The sequence below is a fragment of the Cotesia typhae genome, unplaced genomic scaffold (assembly GCF_013202065.1).
Source record: "Cotesia typhae breed Kobodo isofemale line unplaced genomic scaffold, CoteBio_Ctyphae contig_65, whole genome shotgun sequence".
NCBI lineage: Eukaryota > Metazoa > Arthropoda > Insecta > Hymenoptera > Braconidae > Cotesia > Cotesia typhae.
This window is the reverse complement of record NW_027423762.1, coordinates 1,730,498-1,749,041: the sequence shown is the minus strand read 5'-3', so window position 1 is coordinate 1,749,041 and position 18,544 is coordinate 1,730,498. Positions and strand designations below refer to the sequence as shown.

At 27.7% G+C, this 18,544-nt stretch overlaps 1 protein-coding gene and 1 non-coding gene across 3 annotated transcripts in view; both read right to left on the bottom strand.

Annotated features, from left to right (window-relative positions):
* The window catches only part of Fur2 (furin-like protease 2), a 314,333-nt gene that overhangs the window by 35,663 nt on the left and 260,126 nt on the right, over window positions 1-18,544 (bottom strand). For both annotated transcript variants that reach the window (XM_074250907.1, XM_074250908.1), the window contains exon 3: window positions 7,838-7,942. In XM_074250907.1, coding sequence (XP_074107008.1) covers window positions 7,838-7,942 — 105 coding nt within the window. The remainder of the gene's footprint in view (window positions 1-7,837; window positions 7,943-18,544) is intronic.
* On the bottom strand, window positions 549-693 carry LOC141532682 (U4 spliceosomal RNA). Its single transcript, XR_012480123.1, has one exon. It is a non-coding gene; the product is annotated as a U4 spliceosomal RNA (small nuclear RNA).

Sequence of the window (18,544 nt, the reverse complement as noted above, 5' to 3'; positions counted from 1 at the left end):
CCTTCATGAACTATATTACTCTGTATTAATTTTATTAAATTATATATTTTTAAATTGTTAAAGATAATTAAGTTTATTTATTTTTATTAATTATATATATATATATATATATATATATATATATATATATATATATATATATATATATATATATATCTATATATTTCCTCAATAAATTAACCCTGGTTCCGGCGAGCTTACGAGCTGAGGATTTACCTGTTACAATGTATCATTTATGACTTAAAACTTTATTATTTAAAATTATTTATATGATCATTACTTGCAATTCTACAACTATAATCTGAATATTGTAATGATGTTAATGAGTCATTCTGGAAATTTATTGTTTGGCTTAGAACCTTTGAATTATCGTACTCATTGATAACCTTAAGATTGTTTATTGAGCTTATTTTGCTCACATACAATACAACTCTCATTTACCTTTTCATTTGCGTCTAATCCCCGAGTTAACCGACAGATGCAGATAGGGGCCCTAACTTAGGGCCAGACTAATTATACGGAGCCTCTTTCAAAGTGTCTAACGAAATACTACTTAAAATACATTAACAATTTTTTCCCTATTCTTCTTACATAAATTGTAGGAAAATTTCTATTCTCTCGTACTTTTTCAACTAGCAATAATCGCACCTCAGTAGGACTTCATTGGTTACGATATCGCCACTGCGCAAAGCTGAACAATGACAATAAATAAATAATTACTCTAGGAAATATATAAAATTATCCTAAATTTTATAAATAAAAAATATATTCCTATGTTTAAATAAATAAATTAAAACGCGTTTATATCTTATTTGCCTGTCCGTCGATGTGCTTATGTGGAAGAGTATAAAGGTTCAATAATTGAACAATTTTTTAACTGTAGTCATTAAATAAATATTTTGTAATTTCAAGTACAAGTAAATTCATGCAATAATTAATTAATAACATTTTATATTATTTATAAGTTTCTTCAGATGTTTATTATCTGATAGATACAATTTTGAACGTGATATCATTAACCTAAATTGATTTTGAGTTTGACAATATATTTCATCAAATTAATTATTATCAGTGTAATATTTTTGAAAATTGCCATTTGGCAGCCAAAATAAAAAATTAGACAAGACATGAATAAACTCGTATAATAAAATGTAAAAACGATTGCAAAAGTATATTTTACTTTTATTAGAAATGAATTTTTTATCTACAAAAAACGGCCAAAAGCTCTGTAATTCGAATATATTTCATAAATATGTTTTGTATATTTAAAATATATGCAAATATATTTTAAATATAAGATAGATATATTTTCAACATTTACCTCACACTTGGTGAAATATATTTTTAAATTTCTGTATAATTTTAAATTATATTTCATATATTTTTTTATATTTTCATATATGCATTTTTGAAACATTCTTAAAATAAATTTTTTATATTTGAGAGATATATCTAAAATACATTGAAATTATATAAGAAAAATAGCTATAAGTTAGCTATTCAAAACATATTTTTTATACATGTCCATATATTTTTTTATATTGTAATATGTGCTTTTTTTTTTTTTTTTTCTGCAAGAGGGGATGATTAGGCTACGGACTACCCTCTCTTATTTCCCTAAACTACACAACAGTAGCAAAACCAATGGCAAGTCCTGATTATGAAAGAAATGGGTAAGCAGCCCTTGACAAATATTTTGAGGAGGGGGGCCGAGAGAGTTTACCTGCTAAATTCCTTCCAGAACTTAAATCATTTTCTCGACAAAGTTCGAAACGCAAGCATCTCCAGTTAAAAAGTCTGAAATTTCAAGCCTCACATTTACAATTGTGATTCGCATAATTGCTATATTGAATAAAAATGGCATTTAAAAAGTTCGATTTAAAAAAAATCCAAGAGTTAGTGAAATCCGGCGAAATGAGTGTTAACTTAAAATTTGATTGTGAACAATACGGTGAATTGAGTGTTTTACAACTCGCAATAGTGAACAACGATACAAAACTCATTGATTTGTTATTGAAAAATAACGTCAATGTGAATGATACCACTACAATTTTGGGAACGGCGCTCCAGATAGCCGTCAAAAAACAAAAACTGGACGTAGTAAAGAAATTAGTTGCTTCAGGAGCTGAAGTCAACTTGACACGACGTCATTGTATAATAGCAATGCTTCCACTTTACCTGGCTATTGACTGTAGGAATTATGACATCACCAAGTTCCTGGTGATGTCAGGTGCTGATGTCAATTCAGAAGTTCACGCAGCTAAATTTAATGTAAGTTATAACTCCACTCCTTTAAATTTTGCAATTTCAACAAAGAACATCCAATTAGTCAATTTACTATTGGAGAACAACGCTATCATTGATGGAGAATCTAAAGGAGTATACTCTTCTCTACACCTGGCAGCAAGAACCAACAGAGTTGACATTCTCCAGATCCTGGAGCAATATAGAGCTAAATTCGAGGTGATCAAGGATCAGGATTATACGTCGGAGTTCATCGCAGCTTTGCGACAAGATAATGTCGAAATTCTTCACCTTTTTCCAAAAAACTGTGATAATATATTAGACATTACCGATTTTCATGGTAATACAGTGGCCCACGTGGCAATTCATTTGTGCTGTATTAACATTTTGAATTATTTACTTAATTGTGGAACAAATATTAATGTGATTAATGATAAAAATTTAACCTTGCTCGATATGGCCAGGATAGTAAATATTGACCTGACCCTTAAATATTTTATCGTGGATCAAGCTTTAGAAATGATAAAAGTAATCGAGGACCATATAATTAAATTATCCATAGCCGGTATATTTGTAAATCAAAGAAATTTAAGAGCTGTAGATAGTGATTTTTTCAAATCATTCCGAGAAGATTGTAAAAAAGAAGTAACTGATTTAAAATCTAAGAGAATAAGCAACACAAATTTATATTATTACAATGTGATAAAAAAAACTCACATAAATTAGCTGTAGGATTAATATATATAGATTATTGTTTTGATGAAGAAAAAATATTAACCGAATTTTCAATATATGGTCAAATAATAGTTCAAAAGTTACGACAAGCATTTGAAAGAAAGGATTTATTGAAAACTTCTGAAAAGTTATATGACATTTTTTGTATGCACTTACCTGATTTAGTTATAAGAAATATTTTTAATTATTTAAGTATCCTAGATTTAAAGTTTTTAAGTAAATGATTGTCTAAATGTATAAAGAAGATGTATGTTTTGGAATATTTTTTAGATTTAAATACTTTTACTGTAAATAATAAAATTTAGCTATTTAAACTAAACTATTTTAATTTTTTATTTTGAAATTCTTTCCCATAACTCATTAAGTTTTTGTCTACCATAACTGTTGAAAAATTGTCAGAGAATTGTCCTATAGTTGTCCAATGAGTGTCATAAAAATGTCATAAAATTGTCATAGAATTGTCATAGAATTGTCCTATAGTTATTATGAAGTAGTCATAAAATTGTTATAAAGTAGTCATAAAATTGTCATAAAGTAGTCATACAATTGTCATAAAATTATCCTAATATTTATGTTTTCTAGAATTATCAAGACAGTGTCATAAAATTGTTCTAAAGTTGTCATAAAAGTATCGTAAAATTCATAAAAATGTCCTACAATTCTCCTAAAAGTATCATAAAATTCATAAAGGCGTCCTAAAATTTTCATTAAAGTTTCCTAAAATTGTCATAAACGTACTTTTTACAACATATTTTTTTTTGAGTAAGTGCGACAATATTTTTCGAAAATCCAAATTTTATTTCGGCTTGGTGTCATAAAGTTGTCATAAAAGTGTCCTAAATTGTGTCACGTTTAGGATCATAAGCTTATGACAACTTTATGATAATTTTTTTTTACACGGGACAGTTATAATTTGGAATAAAAATCCTGTATGTAACATTAATGAATTAAAAATGTTAAAGTTACAAATAACTGTTTCAATATTTACTTTATTTTTGTATTTGCGTAAAATAGATGGAAAGTTTAAAGTATCGAATAATGCGAATAAATTAATTAAAAAGTCATTTTTTTTCAGTTTAGATAAAAAATGTTGACATTCGTCTTTATACAACTGTTGGTTTGTTTGAAATAAATATTTAAACTCAGCTAAATTTACGATAGTCTTGTCTATCTCTAGTGGTAAATTGTGTCACTTCCTATACGGATTTTTCTGTATTATATCATCCACGTTTCAGGCTGACACTCGGACGTGTACACTGAATATTGCTCTAGATTGTAGTCATTTATATCTCAATTTTTTTTTGTTTTTATGTAGACAATCAATTTATGGTTTAAATATAAAGTTTAATTTAAATTGTTTAACCTGTCATTATTAATTGATAATTGACAATTAACAATGAGGTTGATTAATTTGGTTCCATGATATCATTTATATCAGTTAAAAATAAATCTTCATAATTATTATATGAGCGTCAAAACCGAATTGATTCTCCTCCAGAAGTTTACACTCCTGTGGATTTATAAATTTATTGGATTGAAAAATATAGATTTAGTAAATTTTCAATGATAATTAGTTTTTTTGTTTGAGTCTTAAGCTTTAAAAAGGAAGAATATTTATTTTTTCCTGTTGCAAGTATCCTAAAGACTGAGTTAAAAAAAAAAAAGAACTTCCTCTGAGTGAACTTAAGACCTATAAATATTCTTGAACTTTTTATTGTATACTTAATTTTCAGTAGATTTAATAGAAATCTAACTGTTACATTGGTCCTTATGACGGAACTTTTAAAAAATTTAGTTATATTTCGACTCAGCTCGTCAAGCGGATTCACAATACGATATAATCGGCCGTGTCTCTTCTCTAACTATCGCAATTCGATATGGATCTCAATAAAACGTGAGACGCTCATTCTTAGAACGATATCCGAGGTTAAGTTCGAAAATGAGTCAAATCAGTCGATTAGTTTAGTAATGAGAGCATTTTTAAATTAAAAATTTTTTAAAATCGTAAAAATTCATATTTTAAATTGTATTTTAAAGCACATTAAACGAGCTTTACTCTTTATGTCATTCCATTCTTCTCGACTTATTAAACAAACAATACAAGACCTGTATTGTGTACAAATACGTAACAAATGGAATCTTAAAAACCATTTTATACATAAATAAATGAAAATTTTCAAAAAAGCGCTTCGCTCTTCGATATATTATTAAATTATCTATTGAAGAGCGAAGCGTTTTTTTTTTTTAATTATATCTTATACATGAATAAAACATGTTTGAAAATTAACTATCAACAGCGTTTAAGACTATTTTAAGATTTTTTTAAAACAATTTTGAGATTATTTTAAGACGATTTTTAGATTATTTTAAGACTATTTTAATACTCTCTATAATAATTTTCTAGAGCTGTCGCTGTGATATCGTCTTATTTTCATAACAAATTCGAGAATCAAATTTCAAAAATCTGCTCTCGGAATTTTTTTTGGCGTCTGAAAAAAGTTTTAAAATAGTCTTGGTTTGATCACGTTTAAGATCTTAAACAATTTTAAGACAATTTTTTTTAAACTGGTATTTGTATTGTGATTTTGATTAAGCAGGATATCTATTTCCATTTCGGCTGCCGAATGGCACTGTTTTTTTATGTGTATTAATAATTGTAAAAAGAAATAATCTCCAGCGCATAACTTTTGAACCGAAGGTAAAAGAAAAAGGTTCACATAAATTTAAAAAAATATGGATTTATCTTAAAACGCTGTAATAAGCGTATTTCATAAAATAAGAGGAAACGTTTAAGGTTTGAGTACCCATACGAAGTTACCGATGCTCGGAAAAAACCGATGATCGGCCAAGACTAGGCTACTTATGCTAGGCCGAGCATCGGTACTCATCGCCCTATGGCTGGTACACCATTGGCCACCGATCGATGCTCTTACTAACGACCTACGATCATCAGCCTATCCTTGGCCGATGATGTGATGAATTTACTTCTTGCAGAACTTATAACAAATACATTCAGCAGAACTTATAAAAAATAAATGCAAAAATTTTATGTAAATTACAAAAATTTTATTTTTATTAACAAATATATTGACTGAATTACTTTTCAAGTTAAAAACTCATACCCATGCACAGTAAAAAATTTTGCGTCATTGCGTCAAAAAATTTTTATGTTCAATATTTAACACTTTTTTGTGTTGATTTAACATAATAATAGTTAAATTTACACATAAAAATGTTCAATTTACACATAAAAATGTTAATCATTTAACACAAAAATTTTTAACATTCAATTTTTTGACGCAATGACGTAAATTTTTTACTGTGTACGGAGTATCGTTCGAAGCTAGGCTATTAATGCTTGGACAAGGATCAGCGCCTTATGATCAGCCTATGAATGGCTCATCATCGACCGCTCTACTAAGCTCATAGCAACGACAAACGATCATCAGACGTTGCTTGGCCGATATGATAAATTTTCTGCTATGCATCTCCTCTAAATATCACATCAGCTGTTTCTTAAATTTTATTTACTGGCATTATTGAATATTTATGGGAGATAACAAACATTCTCAAACGAATAAGTTAGGTGATAAATTTACTGTTTTTGTTAGAGAAAATTATTCAATTAGTTATTCATTAATTACTCATAAAAATTGAGAAAATAAAGTACCTATAAAGCGAATTATTGGTATGTATTGGAATAAAATACTTGTTGATCATTTAAATAGCTAAACTAAATAATTTCTGTTAACTACGGCATGCAACGCAGTTGGTAATGTTCGAGACTTCCAGGCAGACGGACCAGGTTCGATTCCCATCGCATTTTAATCTTAAAATTTTTTTCAAGGAACTTCGATAGGCTCGCCGCTTCTGTACACCCCGAGGACGAAATTAAAAATCTACATAACAATACGACTGAAAAAAATCAATAATTTTGCGATACTTCAGCCTGATTTAAAAATTATTTTTCCGTTTGAATATGCTCAGCCAATGATCAGCCGATGCTCGGTTACTATGCTCGGCCTATGCTTAGTCGCCAGTCTTGGGACGATGTTAACATCCGATACCCAACCAGCCTTGGTCCAATGAAAAATCCGATTCTCGGCCGATCATCAAGGATCGGATGCTTATCATCGTCCAATGATCGACCGATCCTTATTCATTATATGGGTAATTGTACATTTTTTATTGTGTTAGGTAAATAAAGCATAAAGTTTTGTACATTGAGACATGATGTGTTAAAGTATTAAAACCTGGTTAAGTATTAAATAGATATGTGTAAGTATATCCAACATATCATTCTAGTACAGATGAAAAAAAAAACTAGTAAAACTTAAATCAACTTATACCATTATAAGAAAAATTATTCGATGTTAACGTTGGATTTTGTTGGTAAAAAAGTACGAATTTAAATATACAAGTATATGGAGAATAAGAAGTTGAATAAAGTGACAAGCTGAAATGTAGATAAAGATCACACGGCGCAACGTTTGGTAATAAAGGTTTGATCTGGTTGCTGATAGCATATCCGGTAGCGAACACGGTAGAAAACGTTAAACAAATAACAAACAAGTTGTGAGAGTTTGTTAGGATTTGATGTTTTGAGTTGTCGTTGGGATAAAAAGTGATCGATCGTTAGCGATTCAATCAATTATGCCGAATAGATGAGATGAGTTTAAGTTACGTTGTGTGTAGAGGGAAAATTTACTTGTGGAAAGGATCGATGAGAGTTTGGACGCCCTTGTTGAGCGTGCAACCTAATTAAATTCGGGGAGGTAAACTTCGGGTCAACGACGTCTCTTCGGCCAACTCTCTGAGGTTGCTCAAACTTTGCTTAGTTGTATCGAAATCAACTTACTTGAGGCTCATTTTGTAAAAGTTTATGATGATGTTCACTGCTGTCCAGAGAACGTTTATGTACATCTTTGTGTGTAAGCAGATAGAAGTTTTTTAGGGCACCAATCTGTAACATCAAACAAAATGTCTATTAAATTACTATTTATAATAATCGTATATCTTATTTTTTAAAGGTGTTTTGTAGTGTTACGGCTCAATTTTTTTTTAATTATTTACCAAACTTGAAAATTCAAATACCATATATGTTAAAGCGTATGTTACCCGCTATTGAAGAAAAACATATTATTGTTGAGAAAATTAATAAAAAAAAAAAACTTTTTATTCGGTGTAACGAGCAAATCGAGTGTGTCAACACACAAGTATCGAATGTCTTATTTACTAAGTTTCTACGTAAATAAATGTAATCATATTTTGCACAAAATCATGTTAAAAAAACGCATAATCATATTATAAAACATATTATTTGAACTAATACTGGGTAGTGAAATTTTATTTCTAAACTAGCTGACCCGGTGAACTTCGTATCACCTACAAAAATTTTTTTTTTTACAAATTTTGATTTGTGATTTTTAACCTGTAAACTCTAATTTATTTTTGTTAACAATTAACATTGGTCGTATTGTAGACGGTTAAGTTGGTATTAAGTTATTAAATGAAACTTGTTGGTCATTTTAATATGTTTTATGTGTTTTATTTATATAATAAATGTATAACAAATTATAGAGCCTTTGGCGCGTAACCAAACGATCCGGGTTCGATTCCCGGTCTGGGCTGTCCGAATTACTTTTTCAGTTACCGAAAATTCCTACTGAGTAAAGGTCCTCCCCTTCCCCCTTTATCCTTTATTTCCCCCAGTTCCCAAAAATTTGTCTTTAATGACAAATTTAGCTATTATATATGGCTTTTATATATATATATATATATATATATATATATATATATATATATATATATATATATATATATATATATATATATATATATTAGGTGTTTCAAAAAAAGACGAATTTTTTTTTTTCTTTTGGTGTCTAAAAATTGATAGTATACCTAAAAACAAAAATTTTGGCGCCCATGTGAGCTCTTAATATCAATAGTAAGATTTGCCTGTATCCATTTCTTTATTTTCCATTTAAATAACACGGGAAAAATTTTTTTTAATTTTTTAATTTTTATTACTTTGGAACGGTTCATCGTAACAACAATCTGAAAAATGATATTAGTAGGAAATTTTACGCTCTACAAAAAACGTCTGAAGACCAAAGTTTCTCAGATTAACGGCTTCAAAGATATCCGCGGTCAAAGATAACACTAATAAAAAATTTCAAATATTTTCCAATAAAATTACAAAAAAAAATATCACATGCTATATTTTTATTATTTTTTATGTTAAATTACTTCAATTCCGTTAACCTGAGACTGTAAACTTTTTTTTTTTACTAATTAATTCAATACTTAACTCACGAAATGCACTAATATATAAATATAAACGTTAAAAATGTCACATAAATGATTTTTTGGTCTTTCTTATAACAAATTTATTTTTTTTTTTTACTAAATATTAAGAAATTTAATTGAACAATTAATTCTTTATAACAAAAAACTATATTTACAACTTGTTACAACAATTTTTCAACTTGAAAATATTACAGTTTTATAAAATTACTTTTATTGCAATTAGGATATTGTTTTCTATGTTCTGTCACTACTTGCAACAAATATTGAAGCTGTTCTTCATCTTTCGTTAAGCATCGATTATACTGCTCTATCAATGCCACGCCGCGTTCTGCTACATCATTCACAACTTGAAGTTTCCCGAAATACTCCAAGTTTTCTAAGAAATTCGGATTCTGAGGCCACAAAGTAACATCCTCATCAATGAACTCATACGACAAATCAAACGATTCAAATATATTAGCCGATCTCATAGACACAAATTGACTAAGATCTTTATTTAATAATGACTCTAAATTTTTCTTATCTATTATAAAGCGATTTGTTGTAGTTTCATTGGCTTTACAGTTTTTAAGAGCATGAACTATTCTTTTTTTTGTTCCAACTGAAACATTTTTATCAAAGAGAGATAAAACAGACAGCTCGTTGTTTAAATACCACAAGTGATCGGCTAATTTTTGTGAGCATGTCTGTGAAAGACTATTATTAAATCTTTCATATGAAATTAATTCTTTAATCAAAGTTAAATCATTATTAGGTGCTGTTATAGCACACGGCGCAGTGAACCAAGCTTTTAAATAGAATATTATGATAAATAAACAAAGTTCTCGTAATCCATCTATTTCCGATTTAGTAAGATGAAATTCATTTCTGAATAAAAAAATTTTTAAACTATATATTGCTTTAGCCATCCACCTTGCATGATGGACCAGTTCAGGATGCTTAAATGTAATATTTGTGGTAGTAGTACCCAAAAATATTAATGATAATTCCAGAAGTTCACGGTAATCGTCTCGACAATGATCCATCTACAAAAAAAGTTATAAGTCAAAATGAAATTGATTATATCGCAATTTCAAAGTTAAGAAGACTAATTATTAATAACTGATGTGAGGTAAAAGTTGTAAAATATTTTACAAACGCAATTTTAATCGTTAAAGATGATTGAAAGTATAACAGTCATGTGAAACTGATTTTCAATATTTTTAATCACGACGGCAAGTTAATTAATCAGAGTAAAATTGATAATTGAGGAGCTTATTTTCAAAAGGGTATCTTTTGATTTTTGATTAAGGGAATAAATTATTTACCCGTATTTGACGCCGTAGTATCAGAACACAATGCTTTGATGTTGTCAGTATTAATATCCCATTGTTTTACTGTTTTAATAATAGCCGAAGCTTGGTTTTGTCCAGTCCCAGATTCTAGTTTAGGAACTAAAATAATCGGAAGCCGGTCAACTTGTTCTGTACCTGTAATATCTGATAACAGTTTTCCATCAAAATGTAGTACATAATTGTCAGTTTCAGATTAGTCTTCAGATTTAACGCCGCTTCTTTCCGGAATTTTTCCCTTGCTCGGTGAATAGTCACATGACTAAAGTTTACGCTTGCACAATCAATGTTCAAGCTAGATAATAAAGCAGCAATAATGTAAGTCGCCATCCTATTAGTTACGTTAGCTCTATCCAAAGCCGCAGCAAGTTCTGGTGTCATTATATCAATTTTTGGAACTTGTTGTTTTGGCATTTCATCTTCATAATCAGACATTATACGAGAAGTATTACTTTCCAAAGATTTCTGGGATAATTGAGATGGATGACTTGATATTTTATGATTAGCAACATCATCAGTCTCAACTGCACAATAATAGTTGACATTGTCGTTATCAAACTCTCCGACATTATTATTACTATCATTACCATTATTATTATAGTTTTTATCATTGCTATCAATGTTCTCTTCACTATTATTATCACTATTATTGTTATTATTATCATAATTGCAAAATAATCTTTTTTCTTTGTCCAGTATATTTAAAACATCCGCATGAGCTACATCAAATAGTTTATTTAATTCATCCTGAAAAACGGATTCCTTTTTTTTTGAGACTTTGACTTTTTCATTTTACGGTTTTTTTGTAAATTCTTCCATCGATTGTGATTTGAGATTAGTTTCAAAAAAGCAGATCTTTTCTCTCTTGTCGGGATTTGTGCCGCACACCAAATTTCAAAAACTTTGTTGATAGTGATTGATATACTTTCTTTAACTGAAAAATTTTTCGTATCAAGATAATAAAATAAAAGCGACATAACCTCTTTCAGAGAGGGTAATTTTTTCCAACTAATTCACTTAACACATCACCAATCAAGTACACTGTTTTCACCATTATGGTCACAAAATTTATAACTAATACATTTCAACTAATTAAATTAATAATATAACGGATTGAAAAAACAGTCAGTATCAATGAACAAAGACAATGACGAGAAGATATAGTAAAGCGTTGAGAGCAAAGCAACTAAATGAAGTTAGTACCGAATAACCAGGCTTACCAACACAGAGCTTATTAGCTACAACACTCAAATTAAATGAGTATAATACTCTGTACCGACAGAGCTAAATAAAGCTCTGTTGATATTTTTCAAATAAAAACATTTGATCAAGTTTTATAGTAGATTTAATTGATTTAACGTATTTACAGAATTTTCATATTATTTTGAATAATATGCAATGATGAGTGTTTGGTGAGTTTGTGTAATAAGGAACTTTACATTTTCCTCTTACAAAAATTTATAAATTTTATAAAATATAAAATAAATTTGTTATAAGAAAGACCAAAAATCATTTATGTGACATTTTTAACGTTTATATTTATATATTAGTGCATTTCGTGAGTTAAGTATTGAATTAATTAGTAAAAAAAAAAGTTTACAGTCTCAGGTTAACGGAATTGAAGTAATTTAACATAAAAAATAATAAAAATATAGCATGTGATATTTTTTTGTAATTTTATTGGAAAATATTTGAAATTTTTATTAGTGTTATCTTTGACCGCGGATATCTTTGAAGCCGTTAATCTGAGAAACTTTGGTCTTCAGACGTTTTTTGTAGAGCGTAAAATTTCCTACTAATATCATTTTTCAGATTGTTGTTACGATGAACCGTTCCAAAGTAATAAAAATTAAAAAATTAAAAAAAATTTTTCCCGTGTTATTTAAATGGAAAATAAAGAAATGGATACAGGCAAATCTTACTATTGATATTAAGAGCTCACATGGGCGCCAAAATTTTTGTTTTTAGGTATACTATCAATTTTTAGACACCAAAAGAAAAAAAAAAAATTCGTCTTTTTTTGAAACACCCTAATATATATATATATATATATATATATATAAAGATACCCAAAGTATACTTGTACGTATCTTCCTGCATATTGGACAATTTTGTATACTCTTGCAACCTTGAGTGAGGCTCAAGCGTAACAATAGCGATTTCGATACAAAATTAACAATTTTTTATTTTTTAAGCTGAAATTTTTTTCAATTGCAAAATTGCAAAATTTTTTTTTTCTAAACCATCCCTGAACTATAACGAACAAAACAAAAAAAAATTTTGAAAATCGGTCCAGCCGTTTTTGAGTTTTAGCGAGACTAACGCACAGCAATTGATTTTTATATATATAGATAAAGAACTTATATGTATAATGCGTATTACTAAAAAAAAAAAAAATTCGATTATCGTACTAAGAAGTCATTAAAATTTCAATTTGTTTATTTAAAATTTAATGAAAAATATGATAATAAACAAATAAAATTTGCAAAAGAATTTTATGTGAAAATATAGATATTTTACTATAATCGCTGAAAATTTCGTTAAGTTATCTTAAATAGCTTTTTCACAATTAATTTTTTAATTAAAAGTACTGAAAATTTGTATTGTTAAAAAAATTGTTGTTAAATTCAAAATTTTCAAAATCTGTTTTGAGGGATGATTTTTAGGTATAACTACTTTCGATAACTATATTTTAATAAGTTTTCTATGATCAAGAGGTAAAAGGGGAGTCCATACTTGACGTGGTTTGACTCTAATGTGAAAAAGGATAAATGTAAATATTTATTAATAAAAGATAGATATTTTTCAATAATAAGCATGAATATATCAGTCTTATTTCAACATGATAATATGAGCATTCTTTGTTTGATTACGATGTCATCTGAAATATTCATACAGGTCAGTCAGTCATTTTTTATCAATTTTTTATGTTTTGATTGAAATTAAATCGGTAATTAGAAATTATTAACGATGACTCAGTAAAATTATAGTTTTTACTCGATATTACTTTTCATTAGAATATATTTTATGATTTAATAGAATTCACTGAGATAATTTTAATTACATGATAATTTACGACGGAAGCTTTTAACTATGGAAAACAAAGTTAAAGTGATGGAGAGCAGTTCTTTCCATTCAAAGAGCATCAGAGTAATGCAGATTTCTTAATTACTTTTTTTTATCTTTCGGAATATTGTTATATCTAGTTAATACATTGTATTTATTACTATAACTCAATATTACTTGCAAATAAATACTTTCAAATTTGTTAACAATGTCTGCCGTCAACTTTGTTGATGTAAGTTTAAAACTTTTATAAAAAGTAATTACTGTAGAAAAAACGAAAACTAAAGGACACAATTAGTAGACTGGATACCAAGGGAAAAAGTAGGACATTCCAACTCGCGTGCAAAATTACTTCCCGAGTCAAATACAAGGATGCCAAATATCTGAATAGGGATACTCTTTTTTAGTATGTACAATAATGTTCACCGTATCTGCAAACGAAATTTTGAATTTTTGCCATTGCTAGTAAGAACCTACTGCACCTGTCTAATTACATTTTTTTTATGAGTCAAGTGCTAATTTTTTCCTACAAGAGTCGAGGATAGAACCTTAAACATTTTTTCACAGATATAATTTAATAATCTCAATTATTGATTTAAGGTAATATGGCATAGCTAAAGGATTTTTGTAAAAAATAGAAAATATCCAATTTAACTAATTAGATTTAATGTTAATTAACGTTATTCAATTACATTTTTTTATAATATAAACAGAAAAAAGTAACTTTTGCCTTGAACAAAAATAAAATTAAATGTTTTTTTTGATGTTACAATATTGTAATGACGCTTTATTTTAATAGCATAATCGAATAATAAAGCTAATTTTACCATGAATAACTCGTTTAATTATAATTTAAATATCTTGGTTGTTTGTTTAAAATTAACAAGATTATTGATCTCAAATATCATATATATTGAGTCTAGTTTAACTATTTCAATTTCATCTAATTAAAGCTTCAAGTATATCTTTTACGTTAGTGTACTGGAATAAAAAAAAGTTTTTTTTTCTTCAAGAATACAAAATATTATTGAACATGTATCTTTACAGTGAAAATGCGTATTTTTACTGTAAGAAAAGTAAGATAATCCTCACAGTAACACCAAGTTAAATCCTGAAACTAATACTCCATGCAATTATAGCATAGCAAAAATAATGGTGGCACCATTAATTTCCTAATTCTTACCTTGTGTTGATAACAATCACGTTATTTGTTTACAAATTATTACACATTAAAATAATATGTCTTTACATGGCTACTAAAGTATTGGTTGACATTTATCGATTAATATCTGTAATTCTTGATAGGTCGTTAGTTAAAAAAGAAAATGGACCGTAATTGTAGGACTATATATCCACACCATTAACGTGAGGTTGAGTTTATTTTATTTTTAATTTTGGTATTTTGCTTATAGTGAAGCCAAGTTTTACTCCAATCAAAATACGTATGACTGCCCGAGTCAAAATTTAAATCGTAGATTCAACGTATTCAACGTTCAAATCGTAGATTGAGCGTATTAGATGTTGAAAACGTAAGATCAACGTATTGAACTTTTAAATCGTCATTTGAACGTAATAGGCTTAAAAACGCATGTTGAACGTATCCAACGTATTATAAATATGAAATAAATCAATAATGGGTGAAAATAAGTAATATTAAAACTACTCAAATAACTACACATGCTTAAAACGTAAATAGACAAAAAAAAATTTTTTACAGTTTTGTGAGGGAGATTTTGCATTTCTTAGCTTAAATTTACCATTTTTTTTAGACAGAAATGCTTTATCGAAATTTTTTACCTTCGGAATGTTTTCCAAAATTGTGTATAATTTTATGAAATGTCATTCATACGATTTTATACAGAAAATTGTGTTACGTTCTCGAAAACTTTAAATTTATTTAAATTTTTATAAATCTATTTTAAAAATCATTAAATAATTATTTAAATCATTTAATTATTATCCGAGGTATTTCGTAACGGAAATACCTCGAGATAACAGATTTATAGAACGTCAACGCAGCCTAGTAGACTAAACAGTCTACGTTGTGGGTTTTGGACTGCGTTGATGTTCTCATAAGGTAACCTGAGATGCAACGTTGCTTAAATTCATTATAAAACTCATTGTAATTATTATTGTATGATACATTCTGTCTCCAGACTTCTTCTGGAACAGTCAGTCCGAGAACTTAGCAGAGGAGGAATCTCTGCTGGTCCGAGGCTGAACCTGCCAATTCCTTATTAATAAATACTTCTTTTTTAATTGTCAATCGATTAAAATGGGTACTTATTAAAACCTTCAACCAGGGTTGAGAGCGCTTATCAGCGTTTCACCCTGGTTCCTTTACCTCGAGCGCTAGCCAGCGTTCGGGTATCCTATCCAAAAATATCCTAACTATTACCCCCAGGGTAAGAGCGCTTATTAGCTGTTCTCACCCTGGTGAAATTGCCCAGAGCGCTAGCCAGCGTTCAGGCACTCTACCCATTATCTACCTGTAGGCAGGTAAAACAAAAGTAAAATATTAAAATATATTTTATTTATAAATTAAAAATCTGAATTATCAAAACTTATATGTAAAAAGTACTTCGCGGATAAATCAGTGACGACCCACCTGGAGTCTATCGACTTCCTAACGAGGTCAAAATCTGGACATTTAAATAAATTATTTAAATTTAAAAATTAATTACACCCAAAATTTGGGAACGTAACAATTGTCTCATAAATCTGTATATAAAATGATAACTTTTTATAAAATTTTGTACCGCAGGATTTTTGCAAAAAAAAATTAAAATTTTTAACTTCCCGCTAAGAAAATTAAAAATGTGTAGTTATTTGAGTAGTTTTGATCTTACTATTTTCACTCATTATTGGTTCTCTTAACATTTATAATACGTTGGGTACGTTCAACATACGTTTTTAACATTCATTACGTTCAAATGACGATTTTAACGTTCAATACGTTGAATCTACTATCAAAATTTCGACTCGGGTGTAGAGATTAAACTCTGGTATTTTTCCCTTAGGAATATCAGCTCCTTAATTGCATAATAAGAATAATTATATAATGAGCAGTTTGTTTAAAAAAAAAAATAATATTATTATTATACAATATGTAAAATATTACAATATATTATAAAATTTTACAATAGCATAATCATTGATATAATTACTTGCAAAATTGAACAATTAAACACAAAATTCGTACAGTCAAATTTATTTATTTATTATTATTATTTTTTTTTTTTTTCAAGACAGATTGAAGAGGAAATAGTCTTATTTTCTATGATCATAATCTTTCAGCATGGTTAAAAGAACGTTGAAATTGATTAATCAAATAGAGATAAAAAAAAAGAAATTATCTGGATAGTCCTAATTCGGTCGAGAGAGATAAGGATTATTTAGGAGAATGTCAATATAAATTTATGTGTAAGTCAAGGTGAACACTAAAGTAATGTTTTATTCAATTTTTTATTAAAAAATAAAAGAAAAGTTATTACCGTTTAAGAATCTCAAAATAATACAATTTTTATGAAGTTTAATAACTGTTGATTTAAAATGAAAAAAAAAAAAGCTAGTAAAAAATTGCAAATGAAATAAAATTTTTTAGTCGTATTTTAATTATAATTTCTTTCTTTTCATCGAAGACTTGATAAATAAAAAAATTTTTAATTAAAAAAATACTAATTTCACTTAATTTAATTAATTAATAAAAATGAATATCTGAAACATTTTTTATGGTCGAATGACGTTAATAAAAAATTTTTTTTATATATTTATTTTTGCACAACAAATGGGAAAAGAAAATAAATAAAAAAAAATTCTCATAGCTTTTTTTCCCATTAAAAATAACAGCCATATATTCTTATAAATCCAACATATTTCTTATAAAATCACTGATGTAGATTTTATAACTATGTTTATATATTTTCTTTAGCTTTTTAAATCCGCTTTCTGACACTTATTATCCGCTTATATTACTTTTCCTCATTTTTTATTTCAACATTTCTTCATTCTTTAAAAATTGAAACCGATTTATGTTAGACTATAAATTTATTATATACATATATGATAAGATATGAGTAAAGAATTGTCTCTAAGTATTTTATCGATTATTGAAACATATACTCGCGAATGATGAGAAACGACACATAGTAAAGTTGTATTTTGTCTCGATTTTTCTCGCATATCGTTGAAAAATACTTTATTCGCATAGTTCAAGATATGATACGATATGGAGTCTTCCAGGTAAGATAATATACAGTAAGAATTCATCAGGAAGGAGAGAAGAAGTATGCACTTCCATGCATACCTGAGAATCTTTTGAAAATGAATTTTGTAGGTTATTTACGAAAAATTCAAACTACTCAATCTAATATTTCACTTTTCATTCCTTTTGTGCATAAATAGTAAATTATATCAATGAACAAGTATGTAACAAGAATATTATTATAATTTCATCTGTTTGAAATATTTTTTTATTTAGAAAGAATAAAAATATTTACTCCATTCTGAGGAGATAAAATTATGAAATTCACTATCAAAAGAAATATAATTTTTTCTGAATGCAGATATTTTTGTAATAATAAGTAGTGTTTTGTACTTTATACTTTTTACTGTGTTTATTCGAGCATACGTAATATGTTTATAAACGCGTTTCCGAGTCACCCGGATCTCTTTATTCTTCCACAATAAACCCACCGAAATTTATCCATCAAAATTTTTTATAAATTATTTTGAAATACATGAATTAGTTTTTTTTTTTCCCAAAAAAATATCAAATATTCAAATAATAACGGACCAGATTAATTTCATAAATTTTTTATCCCTCGAACAAATAAATTAATCAAAAACTTTTATTA